The 15,482-nt window shown below is 35.0% G+C and overlaps 1 protein-coding gene and 1 long non-coding RNA gene across 5 annotated transcripts; one reads left to right on the top strand and one right to left on the bottom strand.

Annotated features, from left to right (window-relative positions):
• Positions 1-232: 232 nt before the first annotated feature.
• Positions 233-10,455, bottom strand: LOC133699231 (histone acetyltransferase HAC1-like). 3 transcript variants are annotated; one of them, XM_062122397.1, is made up of 17 exons: positions 10,366-10,455; positions 9,912-10,091; positions 9,721-9,823; positions 9,153-9,393; positions 8,818-9,066; positions 6,674-8,079; positions 5,474-5,767; positions 5,113-5,391; positions 4,427-4,555; positions 3,875-4,075; positions 3,637-3,779; positions 2,713-3,016; positions 1,896-2,038; positions 1,683-1,761; positions 1,229-1,591; positions 760-1,025; positions 233-652 (listed from the first exon to the last, which is right to left on the bottom strand). In XM_062122397.1, exons 2-17 carry the CDS (start codon positions 10,061-10,063, stop codon positions 613-615), a joined length of 4,392 nt encoding a protein of 1,463 aa, XP_061978381.1. In that variant the 5' UTR covers positions 10,064-10,091; positions 10,366-10,455; the 3' UTR covers positions 233-612. The 3 variants fall into 3 exon arrangements, with proteins under 3 accessions (XP_061978381.1, XP_061978380.1, XP_061978382.1); XM_062122396.1 differs by lacking the exon at positions 10,366-10,455 and adding an exon at positions 10,235-10,351; XM_062122398.1 differs by lacking the exon at positions 10,366-10,455 and adding an exon at positions 10,235-10,351 and having other exon boundaries at positions 8,818-9,039.
• Positions 10,456-13,102: 2,647 nt separating this feature from the next.
• LOC133699237 (uncharacterized) lies at positions 13,103-15,256 on the top strand. 2 transcript variants are annotated; one of them, XR_009843257.1, is made up of 2 exons: positions 13,103-13,489; positions 13,839-15,256. It is a non-coding gene; the product is annotated as an uncharacterized LOC133699237 (long non-coding RNA). The 2 variants fall into 2 exon arrangements; XR_009843256.1 differs by having other exon boundaries at positions 13,103-13,552.
• The last annotated feature ends 226 nt before the right edge of the window (positions 15,257-15,482 follow it).

Raw genomic sequence — 15,482 nt, 5'->3', positions numbered from 1 at the left:
ATTGGACACAGTCATGCTCCTACCCAACTTAGAGTTGAGCACTGAGAAGGACATAATCTCATCTTGGATTATGACTTTCTTGTGTTAGCTTTTAAATGATGTAGGTTTATAGAAACAATGACCCATCAAAATCAATAACAAAAATATAAACAAACACTGTAGATTGTAATCCTAATTGATGTGGGAAAACAGTGTTTTCCCACATACTTTTAGCTTTATACTTAATACTTAATTAATATAATATAATATTTATATATACTCGATGATATACAATGTATAGATACAGCTGCACATGACTAGAGACCAGTGATCTGCCATGCTGACAGCATAAATAAGCCTAGACTAGAAAGAAAAAAACTTCCTAAGATTGAGATTATCTTATCAGTCTAGGGTAAACTTCTAGCTTAAAAAGAACAATATTAATTATATGCTTAGGTTACAGACCTTTTCCTCTTCCACTAACAAAATTCCGTAACTTTCAAGCCTAGCTAACTGTACAATTGACTCTTTTCTGGCACGCAGTATTTGGTTAGGAATGTCGACAAGTCTGTTCATATATACAGTTGGGATAATCATTTGCCACTTGGTTTTCAGGTGCTTGCTGCCGACTAATCATCCTCCAGGCTCCAGCTCCATGTGGTTTTTTAGATCTCTACAAAGTTTAAAACAAACACTTAAAAACATGGATCTGGCAAATCAAGTATAGTTTAAACTCACGCGATTAGGAAGTGACACTGGAAATGGAAACTGTGAACTCACATGCAGCGTGGTACACGGCAATCTGTTTGTCTGCAAATTCCCGCATGTAGCTTCAACAAGTACCATACCTTCTGACAGTGTTGACAGCCCCCAAAGGACCGAATGCTGCACTTCCTTGCATGGCAGAACAACCTTTTAATTTGGAGGCATTTTGGGTAAGAGCAGGGGTCACTACTTGTTGCTCGACAATGAGTGGCATGCATTAAAAGATTTAGCAGTTCCTTTTGTTGCTGTGCCACCAAATTAGAAAGATTTTGTTCCTTCAGCTGCGCCACCAAATTAGCAAAATGTCAAACAGAGCATTAATATTCTAAATCCATTACATGTCTGGCAATGCACGTGCACACACATGGTCCTACATCCCCTATGTATGCATGAGAAGAAATAAAATCGAACACGAAGAACTTGAATCATTTGTATTAAAACAATGGCTTAAAGACCAGTAACATGTGAGGGAGATTCATCATGCCTGAAGTGCTTCTTGATGAGCATCTACATTCTCAGTTCCATAATTAGCTGCTGGAGAGCATTGATTCAACTTATAGACATGCAAAGAACTGTCTTTCTTGTGATAGCACGCAGCACAGACATCTCTATCCAGTGTATCAGTATCCTTATGACAAATTTTGCACATTGTCCCAGCTGCTGGCAGTGTTGGATTATGAAGATTATGCAGGATCATCATTGATGAATGCTTGGCTCGGCGAAGCGTATCAAACTGATAATGATTCTTCTGACAAAGACCCAAGAAAGTATGTCTATTATCGAAATGCCAGTTTTCTAAAATAGCATCATTATCCTCAGTATCGGATGGTATCCCCTTCACTATAACCTGAAAAGAAAAGAAAAGAAAGAAATAGGTATCAATTGTGTCATCTTTGCAATTACAAATATCATCCTGTAATTTTAGCAGGGATTCTCACCTTAAAGAGTAAATGTTTTTCCTTGTTATTTAAGGAGTGCGAGTCCTCCCCATTGAGGTTTTTCTCTACAACATGGCATCTGCAAATGCGTATTGAACTACAATTAATTTCCAAGTAATAATTCCACCATTTGGTCAGACAATAGTGGGAAACAATGTTTTAAGTAAAATGACAAGCACCATCATGGTTTAAGGTGCCATTTACATTAATTACCTTTCACATAGCTGAAAATTTTTGCACTGTCGGCAAAACCATCGGCTTCCAGATAACATCACTTCATGACAATGAGTGCATACATGTTGTAAATGAACAACCATGAAGTCCTCCTTGCGACCACACATGGGACCACCCCTCAGCTGATCAAGGGAGAGAGGAAATATAACAAAAATTAAAGAATAGCATAGTTAAGTAACAAAAAAGCAATCACTCAATTAGCTTCGGAATTCATAAAAGAAACAAGTGTCAAAACAAGTAACATGTAGGCCATGCATATGCAAAATTATGCTGCTACACATTTTCCCTTCCTGTAATTCCAGTTGCTTTGGAAAATAATAGGTATAAAATCAAAGGCCAATAAAAATAGCTTAGATTTAGATGCTTGGGACGGTTGACAAACTCTAAGACGTGATCTGAAAAATTGAATTATTGCCCTAAGAAACCATATCACTATAACTAATATCATGAACTGTTAGTTTTATTATTTCAGGAGTCTAAACTATGCTTTATGATATGATTTACCTTGATAGATATAGCTTCTGCACTACAAAGTTTTCCATGTGTAAGAGATAATTGAAACAATTAAATAAGAGATGGTTCTGCTATTTTGCAATACACTTAGCACCTACCTAGTTAGATATAAGAAACAAACAAGTTTAAGCTCTCAGTTTTGCCCCATCAACTCCTAAATTATTCATTGAAACTCTTAGTTGACTATGAAGTCACAAAGATAATGATAAACTTACGATGATTGCATGAACAGAAATATCTAACAAAACAAATAGAAACAAAAAAAAAAGTATCAGTGGATTACATGATTTGTTACTAGAATAGCTTTGGTGTTACCACCAGAGGACTCTGTGTGCCCCATGGCTTTTAGAGTTCTTTTTGTCATTACTTTCTTCACCTTCCTCTCTGCATATACTCCAGTTTTCTGTTCAATGTTCTTGAGGATATCCTCCGCAGCATCATACCAGTAGCAACCATCAAAGTAAGGCAAACGAGCTGCTGTTATCTTCGAGTAAAAATGTCCAGTAGGGACAAAGAAGTGGTCATATAAATTAGTACAATTGACCACAATATTTTCTTTGGCTGCTTTTCTTAACATCAAATGATACCTGCATATTTTAGCTTAGTTTGTCAAAACATTCACTTAGAAGGGAGAAGGGAAAAAAGTCAAACAAAGCAGTGGCCATGGGGATCTGAGCAAACAAAAATCAGTGGGCCCAAGTCAAGGACAGGGTTATGTTGCTATAAAATGGTGAAACCAAAATAAAACCAGTGTGCCCCTAAACAACATTGAGAGACAGTTCAAACCACCACTACAAATGGAAATGCAAGTTAGTGACAGTGCAGGTCTATGTGGTTCAATGATTTTCATATTGAACCTTGTGGATAGAAAAAGAGCAATTTAATTCTTAGCCTTTAGATTTTTGCATCATATTCATTCTTCCATCAAAAGCAGACTAATATTTGAAACATTATGTAAACGTGTTGCACACCTAATGGATGACATCAGTGCCATTTAGATCACATAAACTAGCTTAATGGCAAATTAGGATGTGAACGGATAATAGGATTGAAACTTAATCTATGCTCAAATGTCAAGGGAATTGCACTGCCATTGAACCTGCAAATGTACACGCACACAGACAGACAAACAGACACCCACATACAGACGCGCGCGCGCGCGCGCGCGCGCGCACACACAGAGAGAGAGAGAGAGAGAGAGAGAGACCATTGTCGCAGCTTATCAGACTTTGGAGTCTTCTGGTTCTCTGGATGGCAATATAAGATATAATCTTCTCCCTTTATAGGAGGACAGGCCCATAAATAGCAGGTTGCAAAACCTCGTTTCTTGCAGTATTCAAGGTACCCTATCTGAGGATGCAAAAATAAGTAAAAATAAAAATGAGTCATTCCAGTTAATAAATAACAAATACCAAATAAGTAGTAACTGATGTGAAGTACCATACCAATATTTCATGGTAAACAAATGTACGAAGAGCTTCTCCAGTTGAAGTTTCTGTCTCCGGCCTGAAGTACTTGACAGAATCAAGATATGAAATATAAACACTGCGTTGGTTTGGCTGACTGCATTCTGAGCCAAACTCCTGGACATAAAGGCCAAAAAGGCAAACATCCACTCCTCCAATCCTCTGGAACAAAAGAATCACCTAAAAGGGAACAGAACCAGCAGTGAGGTTGTATCATAAACCACATAAACAGCCACAATACTAAAAGATAGAGAATTTACAGAAACCAAAATAAAGGAACGCTTAACATCCTTGTGCTAATGGTTATCAATATTTGCGCTTCTATGAGTTTTGGCAAATTAAGACATGAGGCATAAATTGGTAAAGACCCCTATATTTTGGGAAAGATCAAGGAAGGTCCTTGCTGTATAGTACAATTTTGGGATGCCATTATTATTTTTTGAGAGTTTAAAGAAGTTCCCAAATTGTCCAGAAAGAATTATCATGAAGAAATATTAGGCATGTGGTTAACTGTTAACTGCAACCTCTTACCTTTGATCTGTAGGGAAATTCAGCAGGGTAGTTCTCACCATGGAAGATTTCCAGAAACTTCTCTTTCACTTTCAACTGTTTGTTAACAGATAGCACCACTCTTAGAACAAGATCTTCAGCTTCTGGAACCTGGAAACCAATAGAACATATATATCAAACTAGTTCCTAGGCTAAGCTTGTAGAGCATGTATAAAAGAAACCCCATCCATTGTAAACTAAACAATAACAAAAAAATGCAAAAGAGAAAAATCAGACCTAAGCATGAACTGTCCATTACCACATAATTCTAGCAAATGTTTATCTTTACGTTCATTTTTATTTTCAAGAAAACAACACACTTAAAAGGTCCATAACATTGATCATAATAAATTAGATTTTGAAGACAGATTTGAGTGAAAAGATATAATCATAAATATCTAGTCCTTTAGAACTGTTATTTTTGTATCCATTTTCGTTCTTTAACAAAAAATTCCCATTCAAACCCACAAATGCTTGCTCTTTTAGAAGCTTAAATTATATGAAGGAATCAAATTAAATATGGGTCAATTCATATTTAATTGCATTGCTTTCTATTCATATTCTGAGACCTACAATGGACAACCAGTTCACAATTTATCAACTATTTATGCACAACAAGGCACATAAAAACAGAGTATCCTTGTAAAAATTTGCATCTGAGAACTAACCTCGTCAATGTTCATTCCCATAAACTTTGCTCTTTCTTCTCTCTCTTGATTAAGACGCCTAAAAAGTCTTTCTTCTATGAAATCACTCAAGTTGGTACGAGGCAGATCTTTTGCACCAAAAATAGCAGCCTTAGTTGATGGCATGTACTCCTCGCTTTTCATTTCTTTCAAGCAGCATTTGGGACAGATGTACTCAGCTTTTCCTTCCATATCTCTTTTATCGTTGAACAGAGCACATATCTGGTGTTGCCACCTTTTACATTTATCACACTCGACCCACTACAAGAGCACAGCAGACTTAAGAGCAGGTCCCTTGTAAATGAACAGATTTAACAAAATAAACTTATTATGCTTAGCTTACGGGTTCGTCAGTTGCCTCGTCATTCTTTCTTTTGTGAAGCTTTTCCTTGAGAATGGTAATTCCATAGAATGTGATCTTCTTAGGTGGAGAACTCTTAAAGCATAAGGAACAAAAGCAAGGCTGCGTGCCATTTTCATCTGATGAGGTGTAATAAATCACCCCCCGCTTGATACGAGCACCACAACACGAGCAATATATAGGCACTGGGGCAAACCAAAGCTTATCTTCTGCACATAACTGGCATCGATTCTCGTTGACATGATTTATTATTTTGTCTTCTTCATTTGATTTTCTCTAAAAGAAGATGCACAAATGTGTTTAGTGTTCATCAAAAAGAGTATGAACACACAGCTACACACATTGGATATCCTCAAGTCAGCAGACAATATAAATAGATAATTGTAATAACAAAATGAGAAAAAGAAGAGCAAATGTTGAACTCCAGGTGAGAAGCTACATGTTTTCTAGGAAATAATATATGAACACACAACTTCACACATTGGATACAGACTCAAGCTTTTGCCCAAGTAGATCTGCAGCTACTTAGACTTCAGATCCAATCTACTTAACTTCCATGACATTTTTTTCCTGCTTGATTGATCAAATTTATAAAGGTTACACCAAAGCATATATATCACTGGACTCCCTAGTTTCCATTCATATCAAAAGGCTCATAGTAACGGTGATTGGCACATGGTCTGTTGTTTATTTACATAACTTCCCATTTTTAACACAACTATTTTCACTCTTAGAGGATTGACTGAAGACACCAAGTAAAATCTCTGCTCATTTGCAATAATGACCTAAGCTACAATGTAAAGGAAAAGAAACAACAAGAAAAACAAAGTGAGCAAAACAGTTGCGAGCACTCAGAAGCAATATGGTAACCTCTTATCATAATTCATGGCCCCGTCTAGAAAACATCAGAAAGAAGATTCTGTAGCTAGGCCCAGATAGCTGGGAAAGGTTCAATTAAAAGGATATGTTCATTTGTTTCGCTCTTTCTCTTCTGTGCATGTTTTTTGCATTCAAATAACTCACTCAGAGAGGTTAAGCAAGATTTCCGAATTAAGCCGATATGATATGTTAATCTTTCAATTTCAGCATCAAGATGAAACATCTACAGAAAAAATGTGCTTCTAGTCTCTAAAGATTAATATATATATATATATATATATATAGTAATGCTGATGTATTCACCTGGCACATCGACTGCTCAAGACTGGACATGTGTCCTTCTATCTGTTCTGGTGTGAAAAAATCAATTAAGGAAGCACCTCTCATCTTTGAACTTTCTGATTTCATTCCATCTTCATGTTCAGCAACTGTTGCATTTAGCTCATGCTCTATAGCTGGTTTGGCTAAATGAAATTTAGATATGACTTGGATCGCCTCCTTGTTAAAAGCAGCACCAACCTCTTCAGAGACAATAGGCATACAATTATTCATCAATTGGTTGCAGTCACCTTTCATAACATCTGCAACTCCACTAGAACTTCTGGAGTCCATCTCTCCTGAACTACAACCAACAATGTGCTCCTTAAAAGGAGCAGAAACACTCTCACAAATCAATCTGGGATAACTATCTGCAGCTTTGCTCCTGATCTGATCAGAGCTTGTAGGATTTTCCATGGAATTCATCAGTGATTCATTATTCACCCCAAGAAAATCAGAATTAATAGATACAGGAGATTCAGGCAATTGCTTCAATGGCAGGGGTCCTCCAAGACCATCAGATTGAACCAAGAATGGAGCAACCACAGATGCGATTCCATCTCCAGATGAAAAGTAATAAGAATATTTTTCCATCTTCTGACACTTTGAAGGAGGCATTTTGTCTCCTGAACAGCAAGATCCATAACCACTAGAATCTGTATCAATGATCTCCCGTTTATGACCACTCTTCACCTCTTTAGAGTTCTGACCAAGTTTATCAGTTTTACACAGAATTCGGCTAGGAGCACATACAAGGCAATCAGTGTGGAGGCAGTTATCAAAATGCAATAACAGTGGGCGAAGACTTTCACAATAGCACTTGCTATTGTCACACACTGTTGAATGGAAATGCTTAAGGAAAGAATCTAGGCAGTCCACCATTGGGATCGTTGATCTCTTGGAATTGACATAAGCAGCTAAGACCTTTTCTCTTGAAGAAAAAAATGGCAGGTTATTTAAATTTGCCACTTTTTGAAGAGGTGCAGAACTTTTTGAAGGCACATGAACCCCGTGTGATTGTTCTGAAGGGAGCGGGAGCTGAGAATGCATAGATTTATGTCCAGATGTTGGCCTGCAAGACTTATTGTGATCCTTTAAGTGACTTGGTACTTTGACCTCCAATGCCTTATTAAACTGTCCATATAACTGACAAGACTGCTGCTGGGTCTGTTCTAATACTTGTGCTCTAGATTCCAGTAGCTTATCAGGAGTTGAATTTGTTATGCCAAACCTTGTGCTGGAACTTGGTAGAATGCTTGAGACTCCAGAGTAATCTGGGATCTGCAGAATTGAATTTGAATACTCCAAGCATTCACCTAAAGTGGACAAAGGCATACCATAATGGTTCTCATTTTTTGTCAAGCTTCCAAGTTTCACCAAATTCAAGTTGCCTGACACAAATGGTTGAACTCATGAGCACAAAGTGATGACCAAAACATACAAAAGAACGAGCAAAACAATAGCTAGAGATCTGATAGGAATGCCACATAAAAGATAAACACAAGCATGTTGATACAAACAAAGAACGGGGCGTATGCCAACATGGAAAAAAAATCTCAAAGTAACAGGATGACAGGAAAGAATCAAACACACCAGGACATCACCAAATCACAAAGTTGGAAGCCCTATTCGTGAAATGCCAGATTATAGTGATAAAAGCTTGTACCATATTGCAAATGTGATCATGTTGTATTAATATGACATGGGCAATACAAGTCCATTTCTCCTTGATCCATTAAGAGAACCAATAACTAAGGATATTTCACATTGGACTTGCCAAGAGCTAAACAAAAGTTTTGAAAAGCATCATCAGCCACAATCATACTTTAAGACCTTGAAGAAACAAGTAAAAAGAAAAGCAGAGCGACCAAGAATAACCACAGTTTAGAATAACCAAAGCAAGGAATAAAGAAAACATACTGAAGTGTGACTTAGATTTTGCATAAACTGGTGTGCAAGCACAAGTTGTCCGTCATTCACCACTTACTCAATATTTATAAATTCCAATAAATGACTCGCTATTACAGAATTGCATAAAGTAATACTATGTGCAGCAATTACCTCAACTAAGGTATAAAATATTCTTTTAAAAAACTAAGACTTCTTAGTTGAAATGCAGATAAACATACTTTGATCAAAATGTTGCTGCTGAAAAATGTCTTTGAAGGCCTCAAGATGATATGGATGATCTCCTTGAGAAAAAACTGGTCCACTGTCAAAAGTTCCAGTTTCGGGAAACCCATCGCCACAAGAGATAGTGGTGATGGACGAATTTATATCAGGAGAGGAATCCATCTCATTACCGATCTGCTTTGAGGCCACAGTGAAAGCATTGTACATACTTGTGGTTCCTAGATTAAATTCGTTGTTAAATAATCCTATGGAAAAGAAATTGCATTGTGAGACATAAAAGTAGAGTATCCATTTTCTCAGTAAGTCCTATAAAAATGGATGGATTGCTCACCTTTTTGGAAGCCAAAATGATCCTGTTCTTCAGCCCCCATCAGATTATAATTATTGTTGCCAATGATGGGGTAACTATTGAAAATAGGGTTTCCTTCATCTGAACTGCACCTCTGAGTCAAACCCAAAGTTTGCATTGCTGTCAATTTGGATCCTTGCTGACCACAATTTGCATCATTGTGTTGCTGTAGGATTAAACTTTGTAATCTATTTCTCAGAGTGTCCAGATTGATATATTCCTCCTACAAAGGCGCACAAATACAAATGATGTCACTTTAATGCTCTCGAAAAATAAGCAGTGCAAGCCTAACTGATTCTTCATTTTTTTCAAGTACTACAAATCCCACATTCAGTTTTTCCCTTCATAAGATCACTTTAGTATTAACCATAGACAATTTCATTTCAAAGAGTAACTCAAAACAGCAAGAATTTTCAAAATAATCTAAAATGCAGCAACGGTAACAACAACAACCCATCTTTAAACCTCAACAAAACCAAAACCAAAAACAAACAGACATATAAAACCATCTTAACATCACTTAATCATAGAAAAGATAACAAGAAATTACCTCAGAAACAGCCTTAAAAAACAACTGGTTCTCTAACACGTTAACATAATCCCATCCTTGTAATTGCAATTGATAATTCCTATCCTTTTCGAGAATCTCAACGCTAAAAAAAACAAATTCAGCATCTCACATACAATAAACAAACACAAAATTAAATGAAAAACAAAATTAAAAATAAATACGAAACTTACATGTTGTTTCTAACTAAACCCCGAAAAAAATCAATGTTAGGGTCTTTCCGCCAATCATCCAAAAGACTATTCAGTGAACTTGAATTGGAAAAGCAATGAGCTTTAAGGTTATTAAAATCACTGCCTTCCAAATTATATCTCCTTGTCAACATCTTTAATTAATTAGGGTTTCCTCTCCTGCTGCAAATTCAAAAGAAACACATTATCATTTACAAGCACCATCAATTCAGAAAAGAAAAAAAACAATAAAACCCTCATTTCGATAATGTCGGTCGGTGATTAAGAACCGGCTGAACAGCTCAGAAAAAGGTCAAATTAATTACCAGGAATCAGAGAAAAAATCAATCATGATCAATAAAAGAGAAAAACGATTGGAATTGAATAAGAGAGAAGAATCGGAGTTGAAAACCCTAGAAATTGAAAAGGCCGTGGTTGTCCCTACAGGGACACTTACCAGCGAGGGTTTTTGAAAAGGGAAAGCAGATGCATGTGCGGGTCGGTGTTAGGGTTGTTTTCGTCTTTTTAAAAGAAGCTGGTTTTTGTGTTAAAATAGATTAATAATGTCTCCTATCCCTCTTTATATTTAACGTCAGAAATAGAAAGAAAATCCGTTTTTTTTTCCTAGGTTTGGATTTTATTATTCGTGTCAGGTCCGGATTTTAAAATAATTTTTAATAATTATATACTGTTTTTTTTTCTCTTTTTATTTTGGAGATGTCCAGGTTAAATATAATTATAACAAGAGCTATTTTTACAAAAGAAATCACTATAGATGAAGAGATTTTTTATTATAAATTATAAAAGTAATTTTATTTAGGGATGATCATTTTCGGTTTGGTTTGGTTTTTATCCAAAAAAAAAGTAACCAAATTAAAATTAAAAAAAAAAAACCAAAGTCGGTTCAAATCGACCGGTTTCGGTTCGGTTGGGTTTTTTAGAACAAAAACCGATTCAAACCGATTTTTCCTATTTAACTCGGTTTTTTTTTATTTTTTTCCGTTTGGGTTCGATTCGGTTCCCTTTTTTTGGTTTCAGGCTTATAAAACCGAACCAAACCTGGCGTTTTTTTTAAATTCTAATCAGTTTTTTTCGCGGTTCAGTTTTTTCAGTTATTTTTTTCTGGTTTTCTCGGTTTAATGTATTTTTTAGTTTTTTTTCTCACCCCTAGTTTCACTTTTAATTTCTTCTATTTTCACGACGTTTCTTCGGCTTTCCTTTTATTCCACAGCGAATAGGTGGTACCCGTGCTATTAAAGAGGTGTGTGTAACGCTTCTCGGTGATTAAATATGGTCATCCGCCATCTCACTCGATGCACAATCATGTCCTCTTCCACATGGCGTGACGCGTGTAGACTAATAATGATTGAATTACCGTCGGTGATCGATTATTTGTGTTTTTTCTTTCTTTTCTCTCTCCTAACATATAAAGTGCACAATTATCCTCTTCCTAACAACCATGTCAGACTAGCACCCCTGGGTTTGGCAACCCCCGCGCCTGGGTCTACCAAACCCAAGCACCTGGATCAAAAAATTTAAAATTTTTTAAAAGCATGATTGGACTGCAAAAATAAACATTGCCTCATTCAAACATGATTTTTCATTTATATACAATATAACCTACCTGCAAATTCTTTTTTGTTTGTGCATCTTATTTTATAAATTTATTATATTTGAAGAGAAAATAATAGGAAAACAATATTGAGTTCTAAGTTATTTATTTCAAGTCTTAAAAAATAAACTTTTCTCTTTTGTAAATATTATGGATGAAAATATTAATTTTATGTGTTCCATCCAAGTATTAGACAGTTTTTTAAAAGGTTCAATACTTTTTTAAATTTGAGATGTTGTTACATAATCTAATTGTCAAAGTTTGTTACAATGAATTTATTCTATATTATAACTACTAGTATATACGAAAATTTGAGATATATGATCACAAAAGAAAACTTTGTGATATATGCGCCTTGGGTTCGGCATCCATGCCAACAAAAACATCGTGGGTCTAGCAACTATATTGGGTCTGGTATTTAAAAATAAGCCTAGACACGTGGGTCAAAAATAAAATTCAAAATATTAAAAAATAACTTTGTAAAAGCGAACCTAAATCTATATTTTGAAATTTTAAGGATCAATTAATTGGTTTTATTGAACAAGACAAGAAGACAATAAGTTATAATTAATGCTCTGAAGCTCACTTTTGTTGTTTAAGCATAGTTATCAAACCCAAGACGTTTAAGTTTAACATGGTTGCTAGGTCCATGCACTTTGGTCGAAAATAAAATTTAAAAATAACAATACAAAAACAAACGTAAATCTATATTTTAAAATTTTAAGGATCAATTAATTGGTTTTATTGAACAAGACAAGAAGAGAATAAGTTATAATTAATGCTTAAGCTCATTTTTTATTGTTTAAGCATAATTATCAAACCCAAAGCGCCTGGGTCTGGCATGGTTAGCAGACCCAGGAGCTTGGGTCCATAATAAAATTCAAAAATATTCAAAAATAACAATGCAAAAGTGTACCTAAAACTATATTTTAAAATTTTAAGGATCAATTAACTAGTTTTATTGAACAAGAGAAGAAGAGAATAAGTTATAATTAATGCTCTCAAACTTACTTTTTGCTGTTTAAACTTAATTATCAGACCTAAGATACTTGAATTTGACAAAAAACATAATGGAGGTTTAAAAATTAACTTAGTTGATTAGGTTTAATAACTTTATTAAAACATCCTTTATATTTTTAATATTTTTTTATAATTTTAAAAAATTGATATTGACCCGTGCTAGATTGCGTGCCAATATACTAATTTGTATTGGTTATTTAATTTTTAGGGATATTTTGATATTTATTTTAAATTAAAAAAATAAATATTAAGATAGTATTTGAGAGTGTAATAGCGATTGTTTTTCCTTAAAAATACATGGAAATATTTTTTTTTGTTTTTTAAAAATTTATTGACTTTAAAATAATTTAAAAATATTAATTTAAAATAAAAAATTTTAAAAATCATGAAAACGCAGTTTCAATTCCTAAAACAAACTGCCTATAAAAGTTTTTTTTAATTCCAAATTTAGTGATAAAATTTTATGTTGCTAATTTTATCCGTTTTGGTAAGACAATTTATTTTTATTTTTTTGGTTTTTTTTCACTAAGAAAATATTATTATCATTAATCTACAAAGGGTTTTAAATTTGTCAATTTCCAATTTCACTACTTATTTCTTTTTGTATGAACCCAAAATTATACATATAAAAAAATCAGATAAATACTGTGTATTGTGAGGTATTTTATTGTGGATTTATGCAGTGTTTCTCGCCAGAAAATTTGTTGATCTCGCGATATTATGTTCAATTTCTTCTCCTGCTTTCTGTGTCCCTTCCATTTATTGAGAGGCGTGGTTGTTTGGAGGCCATGATTTTCCTTTGCTTTTTGACTTCTTGGCAGCTAATCTATTTCTTTACCTTCTTCTTTTTTGAAACCAAACAGATAGGGGAAAGACATACGAGAGAGGCTGTTATGGAGAAGAAAAGGATCCAGTGAGAGGGTCTTGCTCTTGCACCAACGATGATGAGGTCGGTGGTGCTACGATGGTGCTTTCAATGTAGATAGGAATCTGTGAAAAAAAACAAAGGAAGGTGTATCCTTTGAAATCCTACTTTCTCATGATCTTTTTTTATTCCTGGTTGGGAAATTATGGATTCTTTTTTATTTGTTGTTTTTGGTTAATGGGTTTTTATTTCTAGGATATATCTGCACTTTATTTCGTGCTGGGTTTTAGATTTTAATCTAATTTCTTCTTTTGTGGGATTGTAATCCTTCGGTTTGGGAGCCATTTCTGTGTTATTGCATTAAATTGTTATTGATGTTGCTGGATTTTTTTTTTGATGAATTATAATTGTACTAACAACTCTCTCTATGCAGTTCGTGGGGACTCAGAGCAGAGTTGGAAGGTAACTGCCGTAGTGGCCTTCTCTTGCATCAAAGGCAACATGGCAAGGTTTTGACATGTGATTTACGTTTTTTGTTGCTCAAGCATCAATTTTTTTTTCATTTTTTCAGATTTATCTTCTTCTATTTGGCTGCAAGCTACATGGTGCTGGGTTATTTGTGTGTTTCTTGGGGTTGAAATTTGAATTTAGTTGTTTTTCATCTTAAAAAGGTTTAAAATTTGGAGAAGGAATAGCTGTTGTAGCTTGCTGACTTAGGTATAAGTTGGTTAGGTTGGTTCTTTTGAAGGCATTCCCAAGCTTCTCCATGCCCCTTTTATGTGCAGGTAAGGAATTATATAGCGGTTCATCGTGCAACTAATTCACCTCCATTTATGGATCAGACACAGACCATGTTTGCTTCTGGTTTAGGTCCCTGCTTTGAGTTTTTCCAGTTGTTTTGCATCCATGGGTTTAGTGTCAGGGAACTAACTGAATTAGACTTTAAGCCTTTTCCATCATCCATGGGGTAGTCCTTTACTGAGCCATCTATGTGTAATCGTGTTTCGAAAAATAAATTAGTGTTGTGCAGTAGCAGTGTGAATGATAGGAGGCAGATGATAGGGTTAGTTAAGTGTTTTAATTAGTTTGGACTGTCTTCTTTACATGTTGCCCACAAAGTGATTGACGAGGATTTTGAGAGAGATGTGTTTTATTTTAAGTTGTTCCTTGGATTTTATTCTTGCCGTATGTTGAGCTTTTAAGTCCTTTTTTTTTTGTCGGGTTCTTGATGCTCTTAGGAAAAGACATGCTAATTAAATGATGTTTGGGTCAGTGGTGGATGTCTGTTGAGCTTTTAAAGTCCTTTTTTCGGGTTCTTGATGCTCTCAGGGAAAGACATGCTAATTAATGATGTTTGGGTCAGTGGTGGATGAAAGAGACTGTGATAAGACGTCTTTGTGTTTGTGCATTTCATGTTTTTATGGATTTCATACTTGGCTTAAAGATGCTATTAATTTGGTCTTTGGTTATGTTGTTTCGTTGATAGAGATCTATATTGTTTCGGTTTTTGCATGCCATGTTCATGGTCCTTTTCTACGCAGTTGCTTTATAATGGAGCAGGTTCAGAAAAATTCAGTCCTTCACATGACATCAGACAAGGCGACCCTTTTTCTTGGTATATTTTATGTATAATGCATGGAAGAATTTACTCATTTAATTACATAACAAGTGCATATTAGAAAATGGAATCCTGTAGGGTTGGAAAAGATGGGGCTTGCATTTCACATTTGTTTTTCGTTGGTGATTAAATACTCTGTGGAGTCCTCTGAAAAATCATATTGATGTTATTTTGGGATGCTTAAAGAAGTTGTGTGCCTCATTTGGTAAAAAAAATTGGGTTTTCAAAACCAATATTTTCTTCTCCAAAAACACTTATAAACAGGTATCAAATGCAATCAGCAATGGAGATGGTTTTATATTGATATCTGACCTCAAAGATATTGTTGAGAGAGTTTAGAGCAAATTGTCAGCTTCGAAAAATAAACAATTTTTCTGTAGCTCGAAGAGTCGCTCTCTGCATTTTTGTAGTCCATACTATACTGGTGTATACAATGTAGACAACTCATCTCCCCTGAGT

The sequence above is a fragment of the Populus nigra genome, chromosome 7 (assembly GCF_951802175.1).
Source record: "Populus nigra chromosome 7, ddPopNigr1.1, whole genome shotgun sequence".
NCBI lineage: Eukaryota > Viridiplantae > Streptophyta > Magnoliopsida > Malpighiales > Salicaceae > Populus > Populus nigra.
Note: the sequence above shows the minus strand (reverse complement) of the source record. Positions and strands in the feature narration are given on the sequence as shown.